The sequence below is a fragment of the Berghia stephanieae genome, chromosome 4, assembly GCF_034508935.2.
Source record: "Berghia stephanieae isolate SIO BIC M18660-M18661 chromosome 4, UCSD_Bste_1.3, whole genome shotgun sequence".
NCBI lineage: Eukaryota > Metazoa > Mollusca > Gastropoda > Nudibranchia > Aeolidiidae > Berghia > Berghia stephanieae.
In genome coordinates this window covers 32001704-32024465 of record NC_088363.1, presented here as the reverse complement: position 1 = coordinate 32024465, position 22762 = coordinate 32001704, and the positions used below count along the sequence as shown (strand labels likewise).

Here is a 22762-nt window from a genome sequence, read left to right as displayed (position 1 = left end):
TGACTCCCCTACTCCCTTGTCCTCCCAGCAGTAATTGGGTAGTTGGGTCTATCTAATAGATCTGGTGGAAAGTTCTTGTGATAGACTAGTGTCCTATCCAAAGGATAGCAAGCAATTGCTATTGTCCATTTCATGCTATACAGACCAGGATAAAATCATGGCTCTGAAAAACATTTTTTTTAAAAATATCATGTCAGTCAGTCAGTCATGAATTGTTTGACTATAGCGTGATTCTTGCTAAAGCTATCAATATCATCAGCATATCAATAATTGCTAAAGAAAAAAAAATCCCAGCCAAGTGTTAACTATAACTTAAAATTGATATCACAGATTTAGAATTTTCCTGGATTGCACTTCATTTAATGGAATAATTTGTTGATAGTAAATGTTTCCCCATTTTCTTTTCCTCCAATTTTTTACATTAAAAAAAAAAAGTTTAGACAAAAACAGAGAAAAGAGGAAACTAATACACATTCTGTTGTAAAAAAAAACAAAACAAAACACTTTAATGTAATTAATCAATACATAAAACAAACTGCGATCAATAAAGATGATTGATGGACATTATAGTTTGCATACCTATATGACAATTTCAAACAGAGGTAGCATAACAGGATACATTATGAGGTAATACAATACTTTTCGCCAAAAGAGATAAACACAGCATTATCAAACAAACTTGCTACAAGCAAAGAGCATAAAATCTGTATTTTCTTTGCAAATGGTCCAAATTAGAATAAGAAAATAAGAATCTGTATCAATTAAGGTTCCAGACTTCTTTCCTATTTTACAATAAACTAAAAATCCGTTTTTAAAAGTTTTGAGCAATTTGGTGTGGTTCCAACTTTAAATTAAGTGAGAAAAATAAAAATAATTTTAATAGAATTTCCTCCAACATTCTGCTAAAAATATCTTAATAGTTTTTTTAAAAAATGAGGATTTGGTCAAATCGGGACCACAAGAAGAAAAATAAAATCATGCTACTCTGTAACAGACAAACCAACATCAAACAATAAAGTATATCCCAAAAATTTTGATAAAACTTCACGTCAAAAATGATTGTAATATTTTTCAGAGGGCAAATTCGATTTGACAAATGAGAAAATATAATCTTAAAAAAGCATGCTGCTAACGACAGAAAAAAGAAAATCCCATGGACAAATTTTAAAATAAAATAAAATATAAACTGGGACAAAAACACTTGCTTAAGATATTTGATCAAAATATCACAATCCTTTAGAAATAAAGATGCTAGCTAATTCTTTCAGACCTGCTAAAAATAAAAAATAAAAAAAAAAATTAAATTTAGTCGTCCACAAAGAGCTTAGAAAATGTCAAATAAAAAATTCTTTACAACCAATCAAAGTGAATAAGTTTGAATAAGGGCATTACTATTGAACCAGCAAGTGGCATGGACGGAATTTCTGCAGTACTATAAATATACTTTCGTGGTAATTACTACCGACATAGGAATATCAAAATTTCATATTTCTAACCTTCAATATGATTGTAAAATATAGAAAAAATACCATTAAAAGGGCTAATTTAGTTTCAAGGGAAAGCCTTTGTCTCTTTAGTTTTGGATCAATAAAAGTATATTTAGTTTCGTGGCAGATATTTCCATTGATAAGAAATCAAATCTTCAAAAAAAAAAATTTCCACACGGCGAAGAGTACTTAAAATGCTCCAAATCTACAAAGGCAAATGTTCATAAGGAAAAAAATTACACTACTTAACTGTAATCAGTAATCTAATATAGTACTGTAGAAATGATGTACAAAAAGAAACATGACATATGCTGGCAGACTCAAAATAATTTGGTGAATACAACTTTTGATGTCTACATTGGGTTTTTTAAAAAAAATAAAATACTGTATAATCTCTATTTAATACACTATGCACTGAGAGAAAATTAATGTATGACAGAGCCCTCATTTAATCAAATACTAAGCGGGTGGTTGGATGGGAGCATCACCCTTGAATCATATACCTATGATGTTCGCATGGGTGTACGATTTGATAGTGATGTCGTTTCTTCTTCTCTTTACTAGCCTATCCTGCTTCTTTGGTTTGTGATTGTATTTTTGACATGGGATATTTTTTTTCTGTAAATCTTCTGCCTGTTTGTTCTTGGTTATTTATAATTTAGCTTATGATATCTTTAGGTTATGATTTTGATTTACATTTGTACTATTTTTGTTAGATTGCTTGTTTTTTTTGTTTCAGCGGTCTCTCATATAACCTCAATTGTGTTGGAAGAGACCTAAAGCAACAAACAAACAAACAAAAATCAAATACTAATAATACAATGAGGAAGTTCCGAAGCCTTGTGCATGTTGTTGATACTTATAACCTAGTGAATTGGGTTTCAGCGCAAGTAAAAAGAAAGATAATAGAGGAAGAGTTGAAGTTAAAAGTATCAAAGACAAAGGGGACTGCTTCAAAAAGGTAACAGAAGATTCCACGAGCAATCCACCAATGTTCCTATTTTGACATTTCCTAATAGTCACACCCAGATACAAGCAAGGATTCCACTATGTCACTCAAATGTTTACAATGTAGAATACATTCAAGCCTAATAACTATAATAGAACATAACAGAGATATGATTTACAAGGGAAAAAAAATTATCTCTCAAAAATAAAAAGGAATGGTCTCTCTATCTCCCAGCTTAGGAACCCCGTCAAGAAAAGGGAAAAAATCCCAATCCAGAACAAGTACACAGAGCAACTTGGAAAGGGAAACCAGATATAGGGGATAGAAGTAGAATACACAGTAAGTTTAGGAGAGGGGGCAAATGCACTAAGGAGAAAGGTAAAGAGTGCAACTGCTATCTACTATCTCTCAACAAGCATCATACTTGATAGTGCATTGCCTGCAAGACTGATGAGACTGCAACCCTTATAATTGTGCAATGTTCTTACTGATATGGCAGCTAATTATTTCTCTACACTTATTTTCTCTTTTCATTTTGTACGAGAAGAGCAGCTGAGCAAATTGTTAAAGTAACAATTGATAGGATACATGAAATTAAACGGGATTATACAGTATTGTAAAGCTACAGCTAAAGTAATTTTCAATCACTCGTCAACCATAACCATTTGCTCCAAGATGAATACAGCATCAATGCTCCCACTTCTTATACTCCATTCCATCTGGGGGTTTTACTTCCACTTTTGCACTGCCAACCTCGTCCCAGTTTGTACTCAAAACTGTTCCACCTGACTCCGACTGCAAAAAAAAAAAAAAAACAAAGAAGAAAAAAAAGGGATATAATCACAGGATCGTGGAAAAGTTACAAAAATCTATTGCCAAGAAAAAAAAAACAAAATCCATGACCAACATTACTTTTTTTGAAAAATTGATAAAAACAAACAAACCAGAAACGAAGTTCTTTTGAATCATATTCATGTTTTTAGTGTTTAGGCAATATATGAAGAAAAGCATAATCTGTGAAGAAAAAAATTTAAAATAAGAGATTTAATCTGCATTTCCAAATCAAGTTTTCATAACATACCATATCAGTCGTTTGTTCTCTTTGTTTTTCATTCCTTATCTTATGGTTACAAAATCTTACCAGAATGTAAGCATGCTGAGATCACTTTTTAACCTTGACCTTCATATTTTGATAGGTAAAAAACAACCATTAATGTGTGTGAATTTTATTTGATGAATTAATAATTATTAATAGGTATTCCAAACCCAAATTTGAAGTTTGAGACAAAGCTAAGGTAGTAAAAGATTTGTACAGAGCTCATAAATTAAACAACAATGCAAAAAACCAGATCAAATTATATTGAAAAACAAAAAAGTTATAGAGTTTCAAAGTTTATTGGACTTAGAAAATTTTTCGACATTTACAGCGATTCAATATTTCATCATTTAAGGATGCTTGTAAATAAAAATTTAGAGCACAAGAAATGACATTGAGCATGTTTTTATAAATGTCAGGGCTATGACAACAGATTATGGCCATTAAAGTTAAGTTCATCATTACAATTTTCAAATTATAGATGCGAAAAGTTTGAGAAAAATCACCAAAAGTGCCAAAAGCATGAACAGAACGCTCCGAAATCGGACATCGGAGCAAATTGGAAAGGGATTATATCAGTAAATATACATTTCACTCTGTCCAAATTACATATATCAATTATATAAGTAACAGAGATGCTATCTAATTTTTTTCAAACAATTTGTTTCTAATATACAGATTTTATGACACCAGGAAGTCGTGAAAAAGTGAAAAATGACGCGTAATCCGAAAAATTCTCGGATTTGCGTTTTTAAGCGTATTTTAAATACGCATAACTTTTGACCATATGGGCCAATAATAATAAATCATATATCAAATTGTTTGTTTCTTCAAGCAGAATACATATACATCAAAATAATTACTTTTTAAACATATTATGGTAACATTTTTATCGATAGAATAAACCCTATCTTTTAAAGTTTTGAAAAATCATAAATTTCAAATATGTCTCATGTTAGGTACGATTTCAAAATTGTCACCCAGAGGTGAAAAAATCTATGAAATATCAATATTTACTTGCTACACATTAAATTTACCTCTTATTGCAAATGGAATACTCCCCACTCCACATCTAAAAATGATATTAAACTGTCATACAAATGAGCAAAGTCTCCAGTCAAACTCAATGTCTTTTCTTTCAATACAACTTTCCTATACCTTATCTGAGCTTTTAAAATCTGCACTCAATTACAATTACTGTTTTCTGCTAATAGATCATCAATCTCTTCTGTTGTAGTACATGAACCACCCTGGATGACAATTGCATTAATTATGTCTAGATGTTTTTCCTTATCCTTCAACTCCTTCCACAACTACGACTTAAAAATTGAACACGTCTTCTGGATTCTGCACTGAAGCTGTGGAGCTGTCACGGCTGAACTTGGAAACAAGTTTACAAACCATGTCAAAACCTGGAAAATAAAAAGAAAGATAGAAAAAAGTTATGATACACATGGAATGATCAAATCTGTAGGAAAGGTTATCACTATGCATCTCAAAATAAAAGACCTCGAAAAGTTAGAAGTCTATCTTTCAATAATTGTCATAATTTTCAACCAGTGTGCATTCATCCATTCGCAAGACACATTAAAATAAACCCTTGGGGTGGGAGAAATTAACACAGTTGCGACATGCTAGTTGTTAGTAGCATTCTGAATGAACAAAGTCGTGCTCGTTCCAGAATTTAGTTGTAGTAAGCCAACTCACAATTGCCAATAACTAGCTAGTATTGTGTGTACCTACACAAAGCATTATCGACTGATTGGTCCTTTCCGCCTTGAGTCTAACGTATTAACCACTCTACCAGGAACTCAGGAAAAACCTTGGACTAATTATAAAATCAGTCTATGCCCCTGCCAAAACAATTATTTAACTTACTGTATCCCAACTAGCATTTGCTTCCTCTTTGAGAAAATGCAACTGAACCAGAGTTTGTTCATGAGGGTGACAACAGGTAGCTCAGGTCTCCTCCATGCGTAGAGAGCATCACCTGGTGGAAGATAAAACAAATTAATCAGATACATATAAATAAGATGTTGCCTTAATTCATTACACATTCTAGAACCATAGTTACGTTAACTGTTGTGGTATTAGTCGTAGTGATGATAGTGATAGTGGCACTGTAGTGTGGGAGTGGTAAATTTTATAGGCTCAATTTTATCTGTTTTGATAACTTGGACTGTACCATTTGATAGAGCATTAAAAGACCTATATTTTGAAATGTAGTTTGTAGAAATGCATGCATAAATAGCGGAGATATCTCAGCTTTGCTAAGGCACGACTCTTTCACTTTCACTCAAAACGAAAGTCAACGGTCACATACACATCACAGAGAAATGAGAATCGAGAAAATGAAACACGATTTCAGCCAGATATCAAAGTCCCTATTTTTAAAAAAAAGCATAAGTCAAGCATTTCGTAAGAGAAAACCGTTATACCTAACACTACTACTATAAACAGTCTGCTTTCAGACTATAGGTCATGATAGACACAGATTTTGTTATCAATATCAACATCAAAACATTCCAAGTTTACAAGGGAATTCCCTTCTGAGATTGTTTTGATACTAAAAATAGAACACTTCATTTTTCTTCCCCGCTGACTTTTAAAATATAGAGTGATTTATTTTATCTCAACAAGACAAATTGATAGCTTAATAAACAAAATTTTATTTTAAGATGATAAAATTTACCAAGATGTCATAAAAATAATTAAATAGTAAAAAGAAAAGTCGAGTCGAGGAGGAAAGTTTTTCTCACCTCAACCCGGCTGATACTACAGTCCGGCTTCACCTCTACATTTAGTTTCAAATAATAAATTAAAACATTACATTCAATAAAATTGACAAGAATATTTAAATACTTACGTATAGTGATAAATGTGTTTTTTCCAGCTGATGATACGTTAGTAGCTGAAGAACATTCCGATAATTCCTTGTCGACCCCGACGGGCAGATCGGCTGATGGAACAGCCATAACAATGGCCGCCGCCGTGTCGTTGGTCGCTGGACTAGTTGCTCAAGTCACGTCAGAAAATATTAATTTACTTTATCATGGGCTTTCCATTGTTTTCAATTTTTGAAAAATATTAAAGAAGGATAATTAATTTATGGAAATGATTCACGTTTTTTCAAAATCTCCACCGTATTCATGAAGAAAAATCCAGTTTTCGTCTTTACATCGTCTTTACGTACAGAAGAAAGAAAAAAACGAAAATAAACGTGGTATCCCGTTGTAGATAATTTTCTTCCGTTTCCTACGAAAAAAACCGCAAGAAAATCGGTTGAAGCACGACAAAAAAAAATAATTTTTTAGCGAGCCGTGTCATTTTCGAAAGTCGATCTCGGGGAAAAATATTGAAGTAATTCGGAAAATTTCACTTTTTATTTCAATGAATCGTACATTGCATAATTGTTTTTTTTAACTTACGTTTATCTTATTTTATAAAGCAGATATTAAATATTACGGTGACATCAATTTGGTTCAGCTCAGATAAAATTGAAGCTGGCGCTGAATTAATTAAAATCTCAAAGTTTTCATTCTCATTCGCTCACCCGGCATTGTCCACCGGAATTAGGGTCGGTTTGGAATACCTATTATTAAGAAAATTTGCACCTTGAAATGCTTATCCCAACTGGTCGCACAGAGAATATTCTCATGTCTGTTTGGAATTTACAAGAAGTATTATCAATTTAATTTATTGTTGGCTGAAGAACGGTTTTGAGCCCAGAACCTTCTGTGTTAAGTATTTTGTTCTTTTTAAAAGTTTCACTTGGTTTTTTTTTCAATGCTACCAAAGTCAACTCACAAAGGATTTCATCATGGCTTTTTTGGTTTCATCCGATGCATCTGCATAAATTTTCTGGAAAAACTGGTTGAGAGCTGCATCCCCCTCCAATTTCTCATTCTTCTCTTCCTCTGTCACTTCAGCTGCAAGTTTATCCCAATCTCGAGAGTAGTGAGAGGAACTTGGATAACGAGGTGCTTCTGCATTGACAGGTGCTGTAATAATAAAACAGTTGATATAATAACATCGACCATAGACAACAAATACAAAGTCTGAATTTTCCTTATTAAAAAATAAAAATCAATCTGAATTTCAAGAAAAAAATTTTTTTTTAAATGTATGCACATATTTTCACAAAATTGCCATTTTAAGTTGCTTGAACAAATGAAATGTAATATGGGGCTATGTTTTAAAACTTCTATTTGTCACATTTGTCTCTAAAAAATAATATGCACACTATTAAAGCCATTCTTTTAAAAACATGATAGTGGAAGTTATGTAAAATCACGTGCATACTAATTTTCTTTTAAATTGAGCAACTGATTATTTCTTTTTTCATTTTTTTGAAAAGTACCAATAATCACAACAGAGAGCGGAACACATGCGGCATAGAGATAGGTTTGAGTGAGTGAAAAGCAGATGGCTGATAACATTTTTACAAGTGTCATTGAAACTGATAGGAAAAAAATAGTGTAAGATATAGTACTGTATAGAAGTACATCTTTACTCAGTTCATTTTGTACTTGATAGGATTAACTGTCGGGATGTTTCTAAGATAACTGTGGGGTTAATAAGGATAAGTCAATATCTGATACATTTCATACCATGGCTCTGCTGTAAAATTTCAAAGCCCCACATAATCAAAATGTGGTGTTCTAGAGAAATATGACGAAAAACAAAAATTTTTTCCACACTAATGTGAAATCAGTATTGCTGTAGTACTCAGAAACATGGTGCTTTAATAAGAAAGCAAATTAAATCCAAACCGTCACCAACAACTGTATGAGAAGAATACTGCAAATTAAATGGCATGACAAAATTAGAAATACAGATCTATGGGAAATAACAGGCTGAGAAGAAATAAAGGTAGAAATTAAGGGGAGGAGACAGAAATGGCTGGGCAACACTCTGAGAAGGCCTGCAACAAATATTACCAGGTAGGCTCTTACATAGAACCCGCAGGGAACAAGGAAAAGAGAGCGGCCTCGGAGGATCTAAAAACTGAGGGCTTAACAAGGAGAGAAGCCAAACAAGATGGAGGGGATTCATCGATCGCATATGCTCCAGCCAGAGTGAAGGGCTGAAGTTACGTTATCCAAATTGGATTGAACTGAGATGTCTTCAAAAACACCCCCTATATCAATACACAGATGGTTTTAAAATCTATATCCTAGTATTTGAAAAAAAATTAATAACCTTTGAAACATTTTACGTGTTTATTTCTATTTACCTTTAGTAATGATGAAACTATTTTTTTTTTTGACTCCTCTGCAAAATTAGGTTTTACAAGAAATTTGTCATTGTCGCAGCAGAGCAACCATAGCGATAAAAGGATTCAAGTTGGATTTTTTACTTACCAGCAGAGGCAGGCAAGACACTAGTATCCACTTCATCAGCTGCTCCCTCCAGTTTGGCCCACTGAATTCCTTCAGACTTTTTCAATTTGATTTCAATCTGCTCAGGAAAAAAAAAATCAAAATTTTATTCTTATTCGAAGTTGACTTGTGTTCCAAATACCAGATTTCACATACCTTATGCTTTCCTATGTAAGTAAAGAAAAAATGTAAAAATAAAAAATAAGACAAAAGAGGAATAAAGACAAAAATATCATAATTTCTCAAAGTGAATCAAATACTTAAGAAAAGAAGATATTATCATAGTCATTTTTTCTTTACAGGTCAGATGCCTTGGTTATCTTCGTCTTTTTCCAAGATAATCCATTCAGACAAAAATTTTCCTCAAGATGAATGAATTAATTTAATTCATTTTCCCATAGTTAAAAAAATTTCTATATATTGTCAACTCAAGTTTTTTCAAAATTCACAAATCCCACTTTAAATATGAACTTTTATATAGCGTATATTACATGGATGTACCATGCTCAATGCGCTTCTCAACATTTACTTTATTGCTCCAGCAGGCTATATGCAACCACTTTCCATTTCATACAGTACCAGTTGTCTATTAAACATTCTTAACTTTTCAATATTCGCCACCCCCCCCCCCCCCCCACCCCCCGACAAACCAAAAGGGAGTTAAGTTAAAAAGAGAACATAGCAAAACCCCAAAAGACTGAGCGTAACATTCATCAATAAATTACCTTTGTTGAATACAATTTGGACTGGGTCTGGTCTGGTACAATACGATGAGCCAATATCAGATTTAACCTACTTGACTGCTCCCCTCTTGTGATGCTGACTTGAAGCTGTGTGCATATAATAGAAAATATAAAAAATAGTAAAGACTACATGAAACAAAGCAATATTTGGTAACATAATGATTAATTTTATCATTTAACTCACTGACTGCCACAGGTTTCGAAAATGGAATTCCCTTGACTGCCAGAGGTTCCGGCATGTTACTCCAAAAATCATAATGACCACACTTTTTAAGATAATAAAACACTTTAAAAAGCAAACAAACCTGTTTTAGTTGTTCTTTCAAATGATGCCATTGAATTTCATGTAGCTTTATTCTGGATTTTACAATGTTTTTTTTTGAAAATAGGGTGTTTATTGCCAAAAACAAGAATTTTTTTAAAGGGTATAACTATAACTCTTCCTCGGACTGTCTTACTGTCTAAATATCTATAATATAATTGTTTTCTTAACAGAAATCAAGCAACAACATAATAACAATAATATAAGAAACAAAAAAAATATGATTTGGTGAATGTTTCCCTAAAAAATTACAAATAATTTTGCTTGGTGTGAAAATCCTTGAAACACGAATTGTCAACGCACAACGGGACCTTACAATCAGGGCACCAATACTTTGTTTCTTGTCGTTTTCTCGATGTACGATCTCTGTTCTGATCTGCCTTAGCCCTGTCTGTACATACTTTGCATGACCTTCTAAGTATCTTTTTGCTGGTTGCTGGCAGCGGTTCAGAGAAATGTCGTTCGACAAGACGATTCATGGAGCTTACGACGGGTGAAGCCGAAGTGGTGGCAATGTCAGAAGTACTGGCACATAGTTTGATTGCCTGTTTACGTTTGTACTCAATTGTAAGTTGGTCTGCCAAGTTCAAAATGAAGTCGTGTAGTTTCCACCTTACTTTTCCTTTTGTCTGCAGTACCTTATTGAACAGAATGTGAGCTTGAACAACGGATAGTACGTAGAGGTGAAGGAACAACTTCTTCCACCATTTGGCAGTTCTTCTGCGCAAAGGAACATATGAATGGAGTTGATCACTTCTATCTGTTGCACACATGTTCTTAGTGTAATCAATAATCACATTAGGTTTTGTTCTAGTTCCATGGCGGGTCGTGGTTTCACTCTGTTGGGTGGGGTCATGAATCGTCGACAACATATACAAATCTCTTTTGTCTTTCCATTTCAAAGCAACAAGCTCATTTTTTTGTCTGTAACAGACCTCTCCAACTGCAAGCTTTCTATTTGCTAGATCCTTTGGAAAGCCCTTTCTATTGGATCTACACGTCCCTATCATCATTGTTTTCCGTGCGACAAGTTCATCAGCAAGCGGGGGAGCGCAGTAATAGTTGTCCACGTACAGGTGATAGCCTTTGTCCAAAAGTGGCTGAAGGAGGCGCAGACAAACATCATGTGGTTTATTCGAAACATTTTCTTCACCAGCATAAATCTCAAAGGTGTAGACATAAGCACTTTTACTATCGGCCAACATGTACAGTTTGATCCCCCGCGACACTGGCTTGTCCTTGATATAAATTTTGAACCGCAGCTTCCCCCTCCATCCGCACACAGCTTCATCAATTGCAATGTTTTTGTCTGGAACACATAAAGCTGTCCCCCGTGTGGTGTCCCCCCCGTGTGGTGTCCGGGGTCCCTCAACTGAGAGGGTCAAGAATAGCCCAACGCCAAGCCAGCGTGTCGTAAAAGGCGACTAATGGTGTGTGATTCCCCCATCTTTGAGTCACCTGGTCCTCCAGGTTGGGGGTTGGCAAAGGGTTAACACCCCTTTCCGTTAAACTCAAACCGTTACAGAAACACAGACAGACAAACTAAATCCTTTTTTTAGCTTGGGCGACCGAAGAGTTTCTGGAATTACAGAATTTATGAAGGACAACAGACAAAGCCGAAAGGACTCTGCTGACCTGATGACGTCTTCGCCAAACAAGCAGCTTCGAATTGCGTCGTGGAACGTTCGCACCATGTATGAAGCAGGAAAAAGCTCTCAAGTTGTGACTGAGATGAGAAGATACAGGCTGCATATACTTGGAGTAAGCGAAACCCACTGGATACAATCCGGACAGAAACACCTCAAGTCTGGGGAGAAGATTTTATATTCAGGGAGAGGGGACGGGATTCATACACAGGGAGTAGGAATCATTCTAAGCAAGTTTGCCCAGAAGTCACTGAGAGGATGGGAACAATGCGGAGAAAGGATCATCATGGCGTCCTTTACAACACGGAGTAAGAAGATCAGCATGAACATTGTACAGATCTATGCCCCAACAAATGATGCAACAGATGAGGACAAAGATACATTTTATGGTCTGCTACAACAAGTCATTGACAAGTTGCCAAGGAAAGACATCAACATATTGATGGGAGATGCTAATGCAAAAGTGGGACAGGATAACGTAGGCTATGAAGGTATCATGGGACGTCATGGCATGGGAGAAATGAATGATAATGGTGAGAGATTTGCAAATTTCTGTGCATTCAACAGTTTGGTGATTGGAGGATCAGTGTTCCCCCATAAGAGGATCCACAAAGCAACTTGGGTCTCACCAGATGGTGTGACAGAGAACCAGATTGATCATTTTTGTATCTCTCATAGATTCAGACGTTCATTGGAAGATGTGACAGTACGGAGAGGGGCAGATGTTGGATCAGACCACCACCTGCTATTGGCAAAGGTTAAGCTCCGACTCAGAAAACACGGGGCCAGATCACATACAAGAAGAAAATTCGAGGTGAATGCACTTGATGGGGAAAAGAATGAGGAATTCAAACTACAATTGAATAATAGATTCCAACCTCTTACTGAGCTCGAGGAGGACATAGATGTAGAGTCACATTGGGCAAAGATCAAGGAAGTCTACATAACAACTTGCCACGAGGTATTGGGGGTAAAGAAATCGGAACATAAAGAATGGATAAGTCCAACCACCTTGGACCTTATTGAAAAGAGGAGAACAAGGAAGGAACAAGTGAATGCAAGCCGAACAAGGGCTTCAAGACTGGATGCACAAGAGCAGTATCGAGCCATAGCTAAGGAAGTCAAAAGATCTGTGAAGAAAGACAAGGAAGCATTCATGAACAGACTTGCAGAGAAAGCAGAAGCAGCAGCGACTGGAGGACACATGAGGATCCTTTATCAAACTACCAAGACACTTGCTGGAAAATATGGGAAACCAGAGATACCAGTCAAAGACAAAGATGGGAAAACTATTTTTGGAAAAGAGGCTCAATCTGAACGATGGAGGGAACATTTCAACTGCCTTCTGAACAGACCACCACCAGACAACCAGCCAGAAATTTTGCCTGCAAGGAATGAGCTACCAATTAGCTGTGATCCACCATCGATAGCAGAGATTGTGGGTGCCATTAACAAGATGAAAAGGGGGAAAGCTGCTGGACCAGACCAGATTCCACCGGAGGCTCTAAAAGTTGATGCGGAAAGAAATGCTGAGGCCCTGCACCCACTATTTGAGAGAATCTGGAATGACGGGATATTCCCAAAGGATTGGAAGGAAGGACATCTTATCAAGCTTCCAAAAAAAGGGGACCTCAGTAATTGTAATAATTATCGAGGCATCACTCTTCTTTCCATCCCAGGAAAGGTTTTCAACCGTATTATTTTAGAGAGAATTAAGAATGCAACAGATGCTAAACTGCGGGACGAACAGGCAGGTTTTCGGAAAAACCGTTCAACCACCGACCAGATTGCCTCTCTGCGAGTCATAGTGGAACAGTCTATAGAATGGAACTCTCCTCTTATTGTCAACTTTCTGGATTACGAGAAGGCTTTCGACAGTATTGACAGAGCAACATTGTGGAAAATTCTGGCACATTATGGACTCCCTGAAAAGATAGTAAACCTCATTAAGGAAATGTATGAAGGATCAAGTTGCAGGGTTGTACATGAAGATCAGCTTACTGACAGCTTTGAAATTAAGACTGGTGTCAAGCAGGGATGCTTGCTCTCACCATTCCTGTTCATCCTTGCCATTGATTGGCTAATGAAGGAAACCTCCAAAGGGAGAAGAAATGGGATACAGTGGACCCCCTGGACACAGTTGGATGATCTGGATTTTGCAGATGATCTGGCTCTTTTGTCCCACACCCAGGACCAGATGCAAGCAAAAACCACAATTATAAACAGCCTCTCGGAATCAATTGGTCTAAGAATTCACCCTGCAAAGTCAAAGGTCTTGAGGATAGGTACGCGTCAAAGGGAGCAGATCAAGGTAAAAGATCAGGAACTCGAAGATCCACTTTCTGCTATCTCGGAAGTATAATTGACAAGGATGGAGGCACAGAAGCAGAGGTGAAAGCACGAATAGGAAAGGCACAGGCTGCATTCACATCTTTGAACAGAGTTTGGAGAACTAAAGTTATCTCCCTTCAACTAAAGCTAAGACTTTTCAACTCAAACGTGAAGTCTGTCCTACTGTATGGATGTGAAACTTGGAACGCATCACAGGCATGTATAAGGAGGGTACAGATTTTCGTAAACAGGTGCAAGCGTAAGCTACTCAGAATAAAATGGATAGATAGAATAAAAAATGAAGAAGTATGGAAAAGAACACAGTAGAAACCAGTGGGAGAGGATATAGGAAGAAGACGATGGAGGTGGATTGGACACACGCTTAGAAAGAATGACTCAACTATAACAAAGAAAGTATTGGACTGGAACCCTCAGGGCAGAAGATCAAGGGGAAGGCCACGAGGAACATGGAGAAGAATTAAAGAAGCTGATATACAGAGAAGTGGTAAGACCTGGAATGAGATAAAAAAGTTGGCTCAGGATAGAGAAGGATGGAAACTGTTTGTCTGTGGCCTATACCCTGACCCAGGGTGAAAAAGGCAATGATGATGATGACATAAAGCTGTAAATGTTCTTTGTAAATGCTCATAAAATGGCCTAATTTTAAAAAGTGGATCATGCCCTGGCTCTGTCGGAAGCACATAGTTGGCGTTGTCATTTACATGAATCATCATCAACAAAGCTTGAAAACGGTTACGCGACATAATATTTTTGGCGAACGGTGAATGAAGAATCTCTCTGGTAGACCAATATTCATCTATAACATGTTTATGGACAACTGACATATGTAAAAATAGAAGAAGAAAACCTTCAATGTCATGTACAGAAGCTGTCTTCCACTTCGCGAGACGACTATTCGGTGCAAGATTGGTTTTGGCAGCAATGCTCTGCTGAGCAAATCGGTTGGTTTGGGCTTTGAAATGTTTGATCAAATCCTTTGTTATGATTTTGTTATAAATGTCTATTGGAGTAATATCATCATCAATGGGAAATGTAAGTCCAGGATTGCCATTGAATTCAGGAATATCAGGTAAACCAGCAAACCCTTCGAGCCAGCCGGCTGCATCTCGGACAAGTTCCTGTATTTCCTCATTATCAGAGTCAGCAGTGGGGTTATCACCACCATCATCAGGTGAATTAGATAAAGGATTGATTGATGTAGAGCCATGAGAGGCATTTGGTCTCCTTCTCTTTCTAGAATTAGAAGTTGATGGACCTGGAATGTCCAAGTCTGAATCAGAATCGCTTGTACTACTAGTACTAGAACTGCTACTTACGACCCTTCGTTGTCTCTTTTTACCACTACTAGAATGCTCAGAAACAAAGTCACTGTCATTATCATTACTTAAACACATGTCTGGCTCATCAAAATCATCTTCGCTACTAGAAATATAAGGATTTGGGGCTTGAAAAGCATCAAATACGTTTCTTCTTGTTCTTTCTGCCATGGTTGAAAATCATGGAAAAGAAGTCAGTTTATCGAGTACTATTCGTGCTAGTAAAAAATGTCAACAGTACATAGTACCCGATCATGTTTGGTATGAAAACAAAGCGAAAGTCGCGAACTACGACGTCGGCAAACTGCCACGGCCGATACTGTTAGGTGAATACAGATAATAAATAGCAAAGTATGAAACCGAGGGGGTTCGGTCTTGGCAGTCAGGCTTAGAATGAAAAAAACCGAGACGTGTCGGTCATGGCAGTCAGTGAATTAACCCCCCCCCCCCCAAAAAAAAGAGCATTTATATAGCGCAATGTCAACTAAACATGCTCAAAAGTGCTTTACAGAAGGCACCTAGCTTAAATACTTAAACATGTAGGATGAGACATGAAACATGTTAGGGGATAGTACTTTTTTTTTCAACAGAGACAATGCTGTTAATGGAAGTAGAGAACCTGTTCAGAGCAGGACTCAATCCCTGGACCTTCAGATCCGAAGTGGGGTGTCATACCACTAGACCACATAGTTAATTGATCTAGCATATTGCATGTTCATCAGTGTTGGGGAGAAGGGGTGGGGGGTGATGATAAAGTAAAGTTTCACTGTAGTCCAGAAAAAGGGTAGAAATTTCCATAGACCATACTGCCAGGTATAAAAAGAAAAATGCCCTAAAGGCCCACAGAGTCAGAGTTAACTCAGTTTCTATGGCATTAAACAATTGCTTGCTACCACTTGGATGGGACGCTAGTCTATTTACACAGAACTTTCTGTCAGGTCTAGCAGAAACAGCTACCTAAGCACTCCTAAATGGATGGATGGGTCACAATAAACCTATCTACACCCGGAACTAACACCGGTTCCCTTGCCTCTGAACCCAGATCTCTATCAACTGAGCTATTGAGACCTTGGACAGAGAAGACAACAAAATCCAAGGGTCCACATCATGGATAATGTTCAATTATGATTATTATCACTGATGGAGACATCTAATAAATATTTCATATAGCATAAATAAATATGAACCTTTATATAACGTATTACCACAGATTTACCATGCTCCATATGTTTCACAATGTTTCATATATTTCCCCATATGGAATCATGTTGGGCTTACTTTTTAAATGAACACTCTTGGAATACCCGTCACTGCCTATAGCCAGGTTCTCATTCTCATCTGAGTCAACTGGGTTGACATATGTAGAGTACCTTACCAAAGGACACAACACCGGGACCAGACTTTTTCTGTGATCACTTTCGCCCATTCAACCACTGACGACACTTAACATTGCTTGACTTTTGAGACGAGATGAGAAACCACACCACCTTGGCACCGAGCCACACATATTCTATGATGAAAAGTAAATAAAACAACCAACCAACTTACAGATCTATCTTCTGCGTCTAGGTTGAGTTCCTCTTTCTTGACATTTTTCACCATCACCGTAACGATGACATGAGTGTGTGTTTGATACCAGTTGTGTCTGGAATAAAGATCGTTACCATCAAGACTTTTTAAAAAAAAGAGTTCTTCAACTCTTAAAACACTTTTGTAAGCCATACCATTTAGTAGAACAGAAAATAACAAGAAAAAAAATAAAAATAAAAATTCTAAAATCTGCTGTCTCCTCTCATGACAAAAAGGCTCCAGGTTGGTTCTGGACAAAACCAAATGAGTCATTCCAGAATAATGACAAATGATAAAGACAGTAAATGTGGCCCTGGGACAGAAATGTTTACCATTACATTGATTGGCTAATGAGTCTGTATACTATCTTAAATTATTTTTTTTAATCATAAGCATGGGTGCCAGCAGGAAGAAGTGCTGAAACCTGAAACTAAAATCTCGACACTTTGCCAAACCTGAAAAGGTTCCTACTGAAAATGCGGCCTAAAATTTACTCTTATTTCATCACCGTTTTTATACCATTATTAAATTATTACACAGCAAAGAGAGTTCCGGTTTCACGAATCTACCTCCACACACTGAAAAAGGTGGCTGAATCACGTTTTCGAATTTTTACTGATGCTATTAGGTTATTTTACTCAAACCACTGAAACCGGAGGTATTTGACTTAGAGATATCGTGAAACCGGAATTCCGGCATGAACCGGAAAACTGGCACCCATGATCATAAGACTACAAAACTTACAATGCCTACCAAAATTACTGTCCTGACATTCAAAGGAATAATTTTCAAGTAGAAAAAAAAAAAAAAAAAGATCTTCCCTGTAATTAAATAAATAAATAATATTTATAAAGCGCCATTCTCCATCTAACCTGCTTGTAGGTAAGAGAATTCACAGTACAATTATAGTCCTGGCTCAAGGTTTAAAAAGAAATTAATGACAAGAGTTAATTTTTATCAACAAGACTTCTGTTACATACTTAATAGGTGGGACTTGTGATGGTTCAGTGGGAGCGTGTGTAGGCTGGCCAATTCCGAGCTCTGAGAATAATTTTTTTTTAAACAAAAAAAACAGAGGTCAAACTAAAAGTAATGAAAAGTCAAAATTGGCCAATGAAAACAATCAACTGAAATGAGAGTAAAGAATTGCAAGAATACAATAATAGAAAATGTATTTTTTAAAAAACAACAATCTTATCACTCTTGCTTCTTTGCTGATATATTGTAATGAATACACAAATGAGCTCATTGGTCACCAAAATTAGAAAATGATCTGTTTACTTTTTTAAAAATAGCATCGTAGCATACCCAGCATAACCAGGGATAGGCATTTCAAAGTGTATGTCAATCTATTATACAAACCTTTCAACCTGGACTCTACCTTCCCAAGCCAGTCTTCAAACTCCTTGTCGCCTAATCATTTTGGGAGAAAGAGAGAATAAATTTATCAAGTGAACCAATAAAAATAAAACCTTAAAATTAGTTTAACGTAAATAGATTCTAAAATTGATTCTCTAATAATTCTGTTTTTAACAGACAGTCGTCCAGTATTAACAAACAGTACAGTGGATATATTGCACAAAAAACTCATGATAAAAAATAAGCATTGAGATCTTTAAAGTAAAAAAAAACATTTCAAGGCACGAACTAACACTGCGGCTATATGGTCTAGAGGTATGACACTCGCCTTCAGGGTCCATGGTATGGGTCCCACTCTGAGCGGCACATAGCTGAGTCCTTTAAAAAGGTCTTTACTCACATTTTCTCACCATACTCAGGTGTAAAATGAGTGCCTGGCCGTTAACAGCGTTGCTTTGTACGAAAAAATGTAATATTGCCTCACAGGCACCGTTTCATCCTGCATGTTATGAATTACTATTGGCTAGGGACTCCTTGTTGCTATTGGCTAGGGACCCCTTGTACAGCACTTTGAACATGTTTAGTGGATATTGCACTGTATAAACACTCATGTTTTGTATTTCTTAAGTGCAAGAGAGGAAATTTTGAGAAAGTATTTAAAAACAATGCGGCTTCTGCAATAATACTTGTTATGTGTGTTAAGATTATATGACTATTCCCACCAAATAATGGGATTGTGGTTAGTCTGTTAGACAAAAAGATAGGGGAGGGGTTGGACTTTAATATAAGCTAAAAAAAAAAAACAAATTCAATGACCATCTGACTAAAATATTTCAATGAAGTCAATTTTTAGTATATGTCCATTGGAGATCAACTTAAGCAGTGTCACCCGCATGTGGAAAAAAAAAATTCTATCACAGATGGATAGTTCTAACTAAATGGTTGTTCCATACATGCCTACTTGGATATTTCAAAATCAGTATCCAACACAAAATTCATGAGTAATAAATGGTAAAATTTAGTTTAAAAAAAGCTACATATGACCTTTTATAAGTTAAATAAACCTTGTTGTTGATGCCACCATTACTAGTTAGCAATTCGGCTTAGATATCATGAGCGTGGAACTGAACTAAGAAGTCTGCCATTGTCACTAAATTTCAATTACAGATGATCCATAAAAGTAGGCAGGTGTGCTGTTCCGGTAAAGAGAATTTCTAATTATAAGCTTCAATTGCATCAGCAACAGTAACAACTAGAGAGTTCAAAGTCTCTTTGCAGTTGCCAACAAGTACAGAAGACCTCTGGTTTCTTTGTCATGGCCAAAATACCGAAAGGTTAGAATTCAGCCAGTAGCCCATCATTAATTCAGAGTAAGTTAAGTACGAGATTGTTAAAACTCACCACAATGTTTTTGTCCTTCTTGGAACACACATTGAGCTTGTAGCACCTCTCCCATTTTAAATAGAATAGACCTGTAGATAAACATACAGAAAAATAAGAACAGATGGTCCCTGGGTGATTCTGCTTCCTTAATAATTTCAACAAAATGCATCATCACAACACAGGCCTGTAAATGGTTGGTCAAAAAATTGTCGGAACTTTTTGAACACGCGAAAAGAGACACAACTTTCTTTCCCACGTTGGTGAGACAAATGCCAGTTTTAATTCATATATCATCATCAATTTGTCTAAGAGAAATAGATAAAATCAAAATAAAGGCTTAAGCACGCCCATTTGTTCTCGTCACACTCACAGTCGCGATTATCTTTGATGCACATAGTTGCGACTTAATGACAAGAAAATGAAGAAAAAATATGTCATCATATGGGATTGGTTTATGTGTCTGTGTTATACATGCTTTGGATAATCACTATGTGATGCTTTGTTGTTTTGTATTGCACAAGGCTTCTGACCTGTAGAGAAGGCTCTTTACTCACATTCTGTCAGAGCTCAGGTGTAAAAGGAGTACCACTCCTGTAGCACACCTTTGATGAAAAAAAAAAATTGCAATATCAGCCTACAGGTCAAAGCATCCCGGGTAACATATTCATATTAAGCATTGCAGTTGGCTTCAGAATCCCTGTAAAGCATTTTAAGCACAAAAAGAGGATATTGTACTATCATATTGCTCATCAATTTAAATCATTTTCAATTAAATCAGATTCCAAATTAATCCAAATGTTCTGGTTGATTTGATCAGAGTAGACAGACTAAACATTTTATATTTAAAAATATAAAAAGAGGTAATTTTAATTACATTATTTACAACAAGGGATAGATGAATTTAAAGAATATATATAAATCCATACCCTTTTTTAATGTAAGCCTTTTGGTTGTTCTTGTTTAATTTGATGGCCTCATCATAATCTTTGATTGCACCTGAGGTCAAAAACACAAAATTCGGTCATAATTGTTCATGATTATTAATTATATTGATGCACAGGATATTAATAAAAGCATTTTTTTAATAAATTGTTTTTGTTAATTGGAAATCAATATTCATAATAAATTAACAACAAATAACTGAATTAAGAAAAACATTTCTGAAAGATGGAAATAGAATGGATCAAAACGAGTGTATTGTCATTGATGTATGCTAGTTTCAAGTCCTGACTTGGACCGTAATCTTTATTCTTCGTTTAAAACTTCACCATCTTCAACATAGCTTCATTACAACAACAAAAAAAACATTTAAAAAAAAAACAAAAAATTAATTAATTAATCACTAAAAACCAAACTCACTTGACGACTTTCCCAATGAAAGTTTTGCTTGGGCACGAAAACAGTAGATATCATCCCTGGTATTTTCTAATGCAAGAGCCTCAGTATAGAGCTTAAGGATGAAGAAATAATAGGCAGTGTTACAGTGTAACTATTAAAATCATGATTTAAGATGTGACCCTTTAAATGTGGTTCTAATTTCAAAAATTCATTCTGATAGAGAAAGTCGAATTGTTTCACTCATTTTCTTTCTTCCCAACAAAAAATTCTTAATAAAAAATTGAGACACTTTAGACGATCAAGTCTTAAAATTCAAAGTGTGATGTATTATAATAATAATAATAATAATAATAATAATAATAATAATAATAATAATAATAATAATAATAATAATAATAATAATAATAATAATGAAGCATTTATAAAGGGCACACTTCCACTTAAAGTTGCTCAGGGCACTATGAAAAAAAAAAGAACCTTAAAAAAACCCAGTTACAATCAACAGTTGATCAATGCACAAATTAAAATATACAACTAACTAAAAGTAAAAGGCATGGAAAAAAAGTTCTGTTTACAGATTCTTTTTAAAAATGTCAAATGAAGGACTGAAGAAACATTAATGTAGACTGTCTCAAACATTGTGGTAAATATTAAAATAATAATTCGCTCCATTGCTACACGTTGAGCACTTTTCGTACCATATATATATCAAACACGACTCAATATATATATATATATATATATAATATATATATATATTATAAATATAATATATATATATATATATATATATATATATATATATATATATATATATATATATATATATATATAAATCTCAGATGGTTGTGGCCCCCTGTCCATTTAAAACACTCTTCAGTAGTGCATTTACTTACATCAATTGCTTTCTGGTAATTTTCTTCAACATACTCTTCATTGGCTTTACTGAAAAAAAAATTATGAAAGTAAAAGTAAAAGATGATTTAATTTTGCTTTTGCAATGGCAACGGTAGTTATAATTCATTTCATGGTGGCAACAACAAAGTTAGGATAGCTAATGAGAAAAAAATTCCTGAAATTCACGGGATCAAATGTATGATTATTCTTTCTAAAAATATTCATTTTTGTGTATAAAAGATTAAAATTGATTTTAAAGACAAATGATAATCATAATGATAGTCGATGTTTCGGGTTAGTTTAGAATAACGAAGGGATTTTACGTATTAAAATGCAACAAATAGATACCCTCTCCACTCTATGATTCAAAATACAGTTAATGATATGAATAAAAGAAATGAACGGGGACCGGCTTAAGTTAATAAATGCACACATGCTCAACTGACGACACACGTTTGAGAATGACAGAAGACTGGTTTACAACAAGCATGATTTTTGTAAAGCTTATAACATGTGATTTGTTTGGAGAAATATAATTAATCTTTAAAATAGTTTGGTAGCAACGGCGATTAATATTTGCTAATGCATTCATCTGTGCGTCTTCATTTGTATTTTAATTGTGGCAGTGGCAAGCGAAGAAGTTTCCAGACAAAATCAACAAATGACAAATCTCTACTACTAACGTAGCCTGCAACTGCTTGTTACAAGAGTAACATTTATTGAGGACACATGAAAATAATGATTGATCAAATATCAATTTTGAATGCACACGATAATTCATACGCTTTTATAATATAAATCAGAACTCACTTGCAGATTTCTGTCGCCATTGTCAATCTTGAAGTTTCTGTTTAGGAATTCTTGTTTTTTATGTTCCAACATTTCCTGTTTACACTGGTGAGGAAAGAGGAGTGAACTCCCCTC

General features: G+C 35.3%; 1 protein-coding gene and 1 long non-coding RNA gene across 2 annotated transcripts; both read right to left on the bottom strand.

The window, feature by feature from the left end:
* Positions 1-478: 478 nt before the first annotated feature.
* On the bottom strand, positions 479-22733 carry LOC144970427 (protein SGT1 homolog). The gene is made up of 12 exons (XM_078910056.1): positions 22649-22733; positions 21838-21886; positions 20963-21053; positions 20530-20599; positions 19622-19692; positions 18224-18274; positions 17842-17902; positions 16841-16937; positions 9639-9743; positions 8896-8992; positions 7340-7533; positions 479-3231 (listed from the first exon to the last, which is right to left on the bottom strand). The coding sequence occupies exons 1-12, from the start codon at positions 22666-22668 to the stop codon at positions 3124-3126; spliced, it is 1014 nt and encodes a 337-aa protein (XP_078766182.1). The 5' UTR covers positions 22669-22733; the 3' UTR covers positions 479-3123.
* Positions 3818-7127, bottom strand: LOC144970428 (uncharacterized). The gene is made up of 3 exons (XR_013644950.1): positions 6399-7127; positions 5411-5522; positions 3818-4944 (listed from the first exon to the last, which is right to left on the bottom strand). It is a non-coding gene; the product is annotated as an uncharacterized LOC144970428 (long non-coding RNA).
* Positions 22734-22762: the final 29 nt, after the last annotated feature.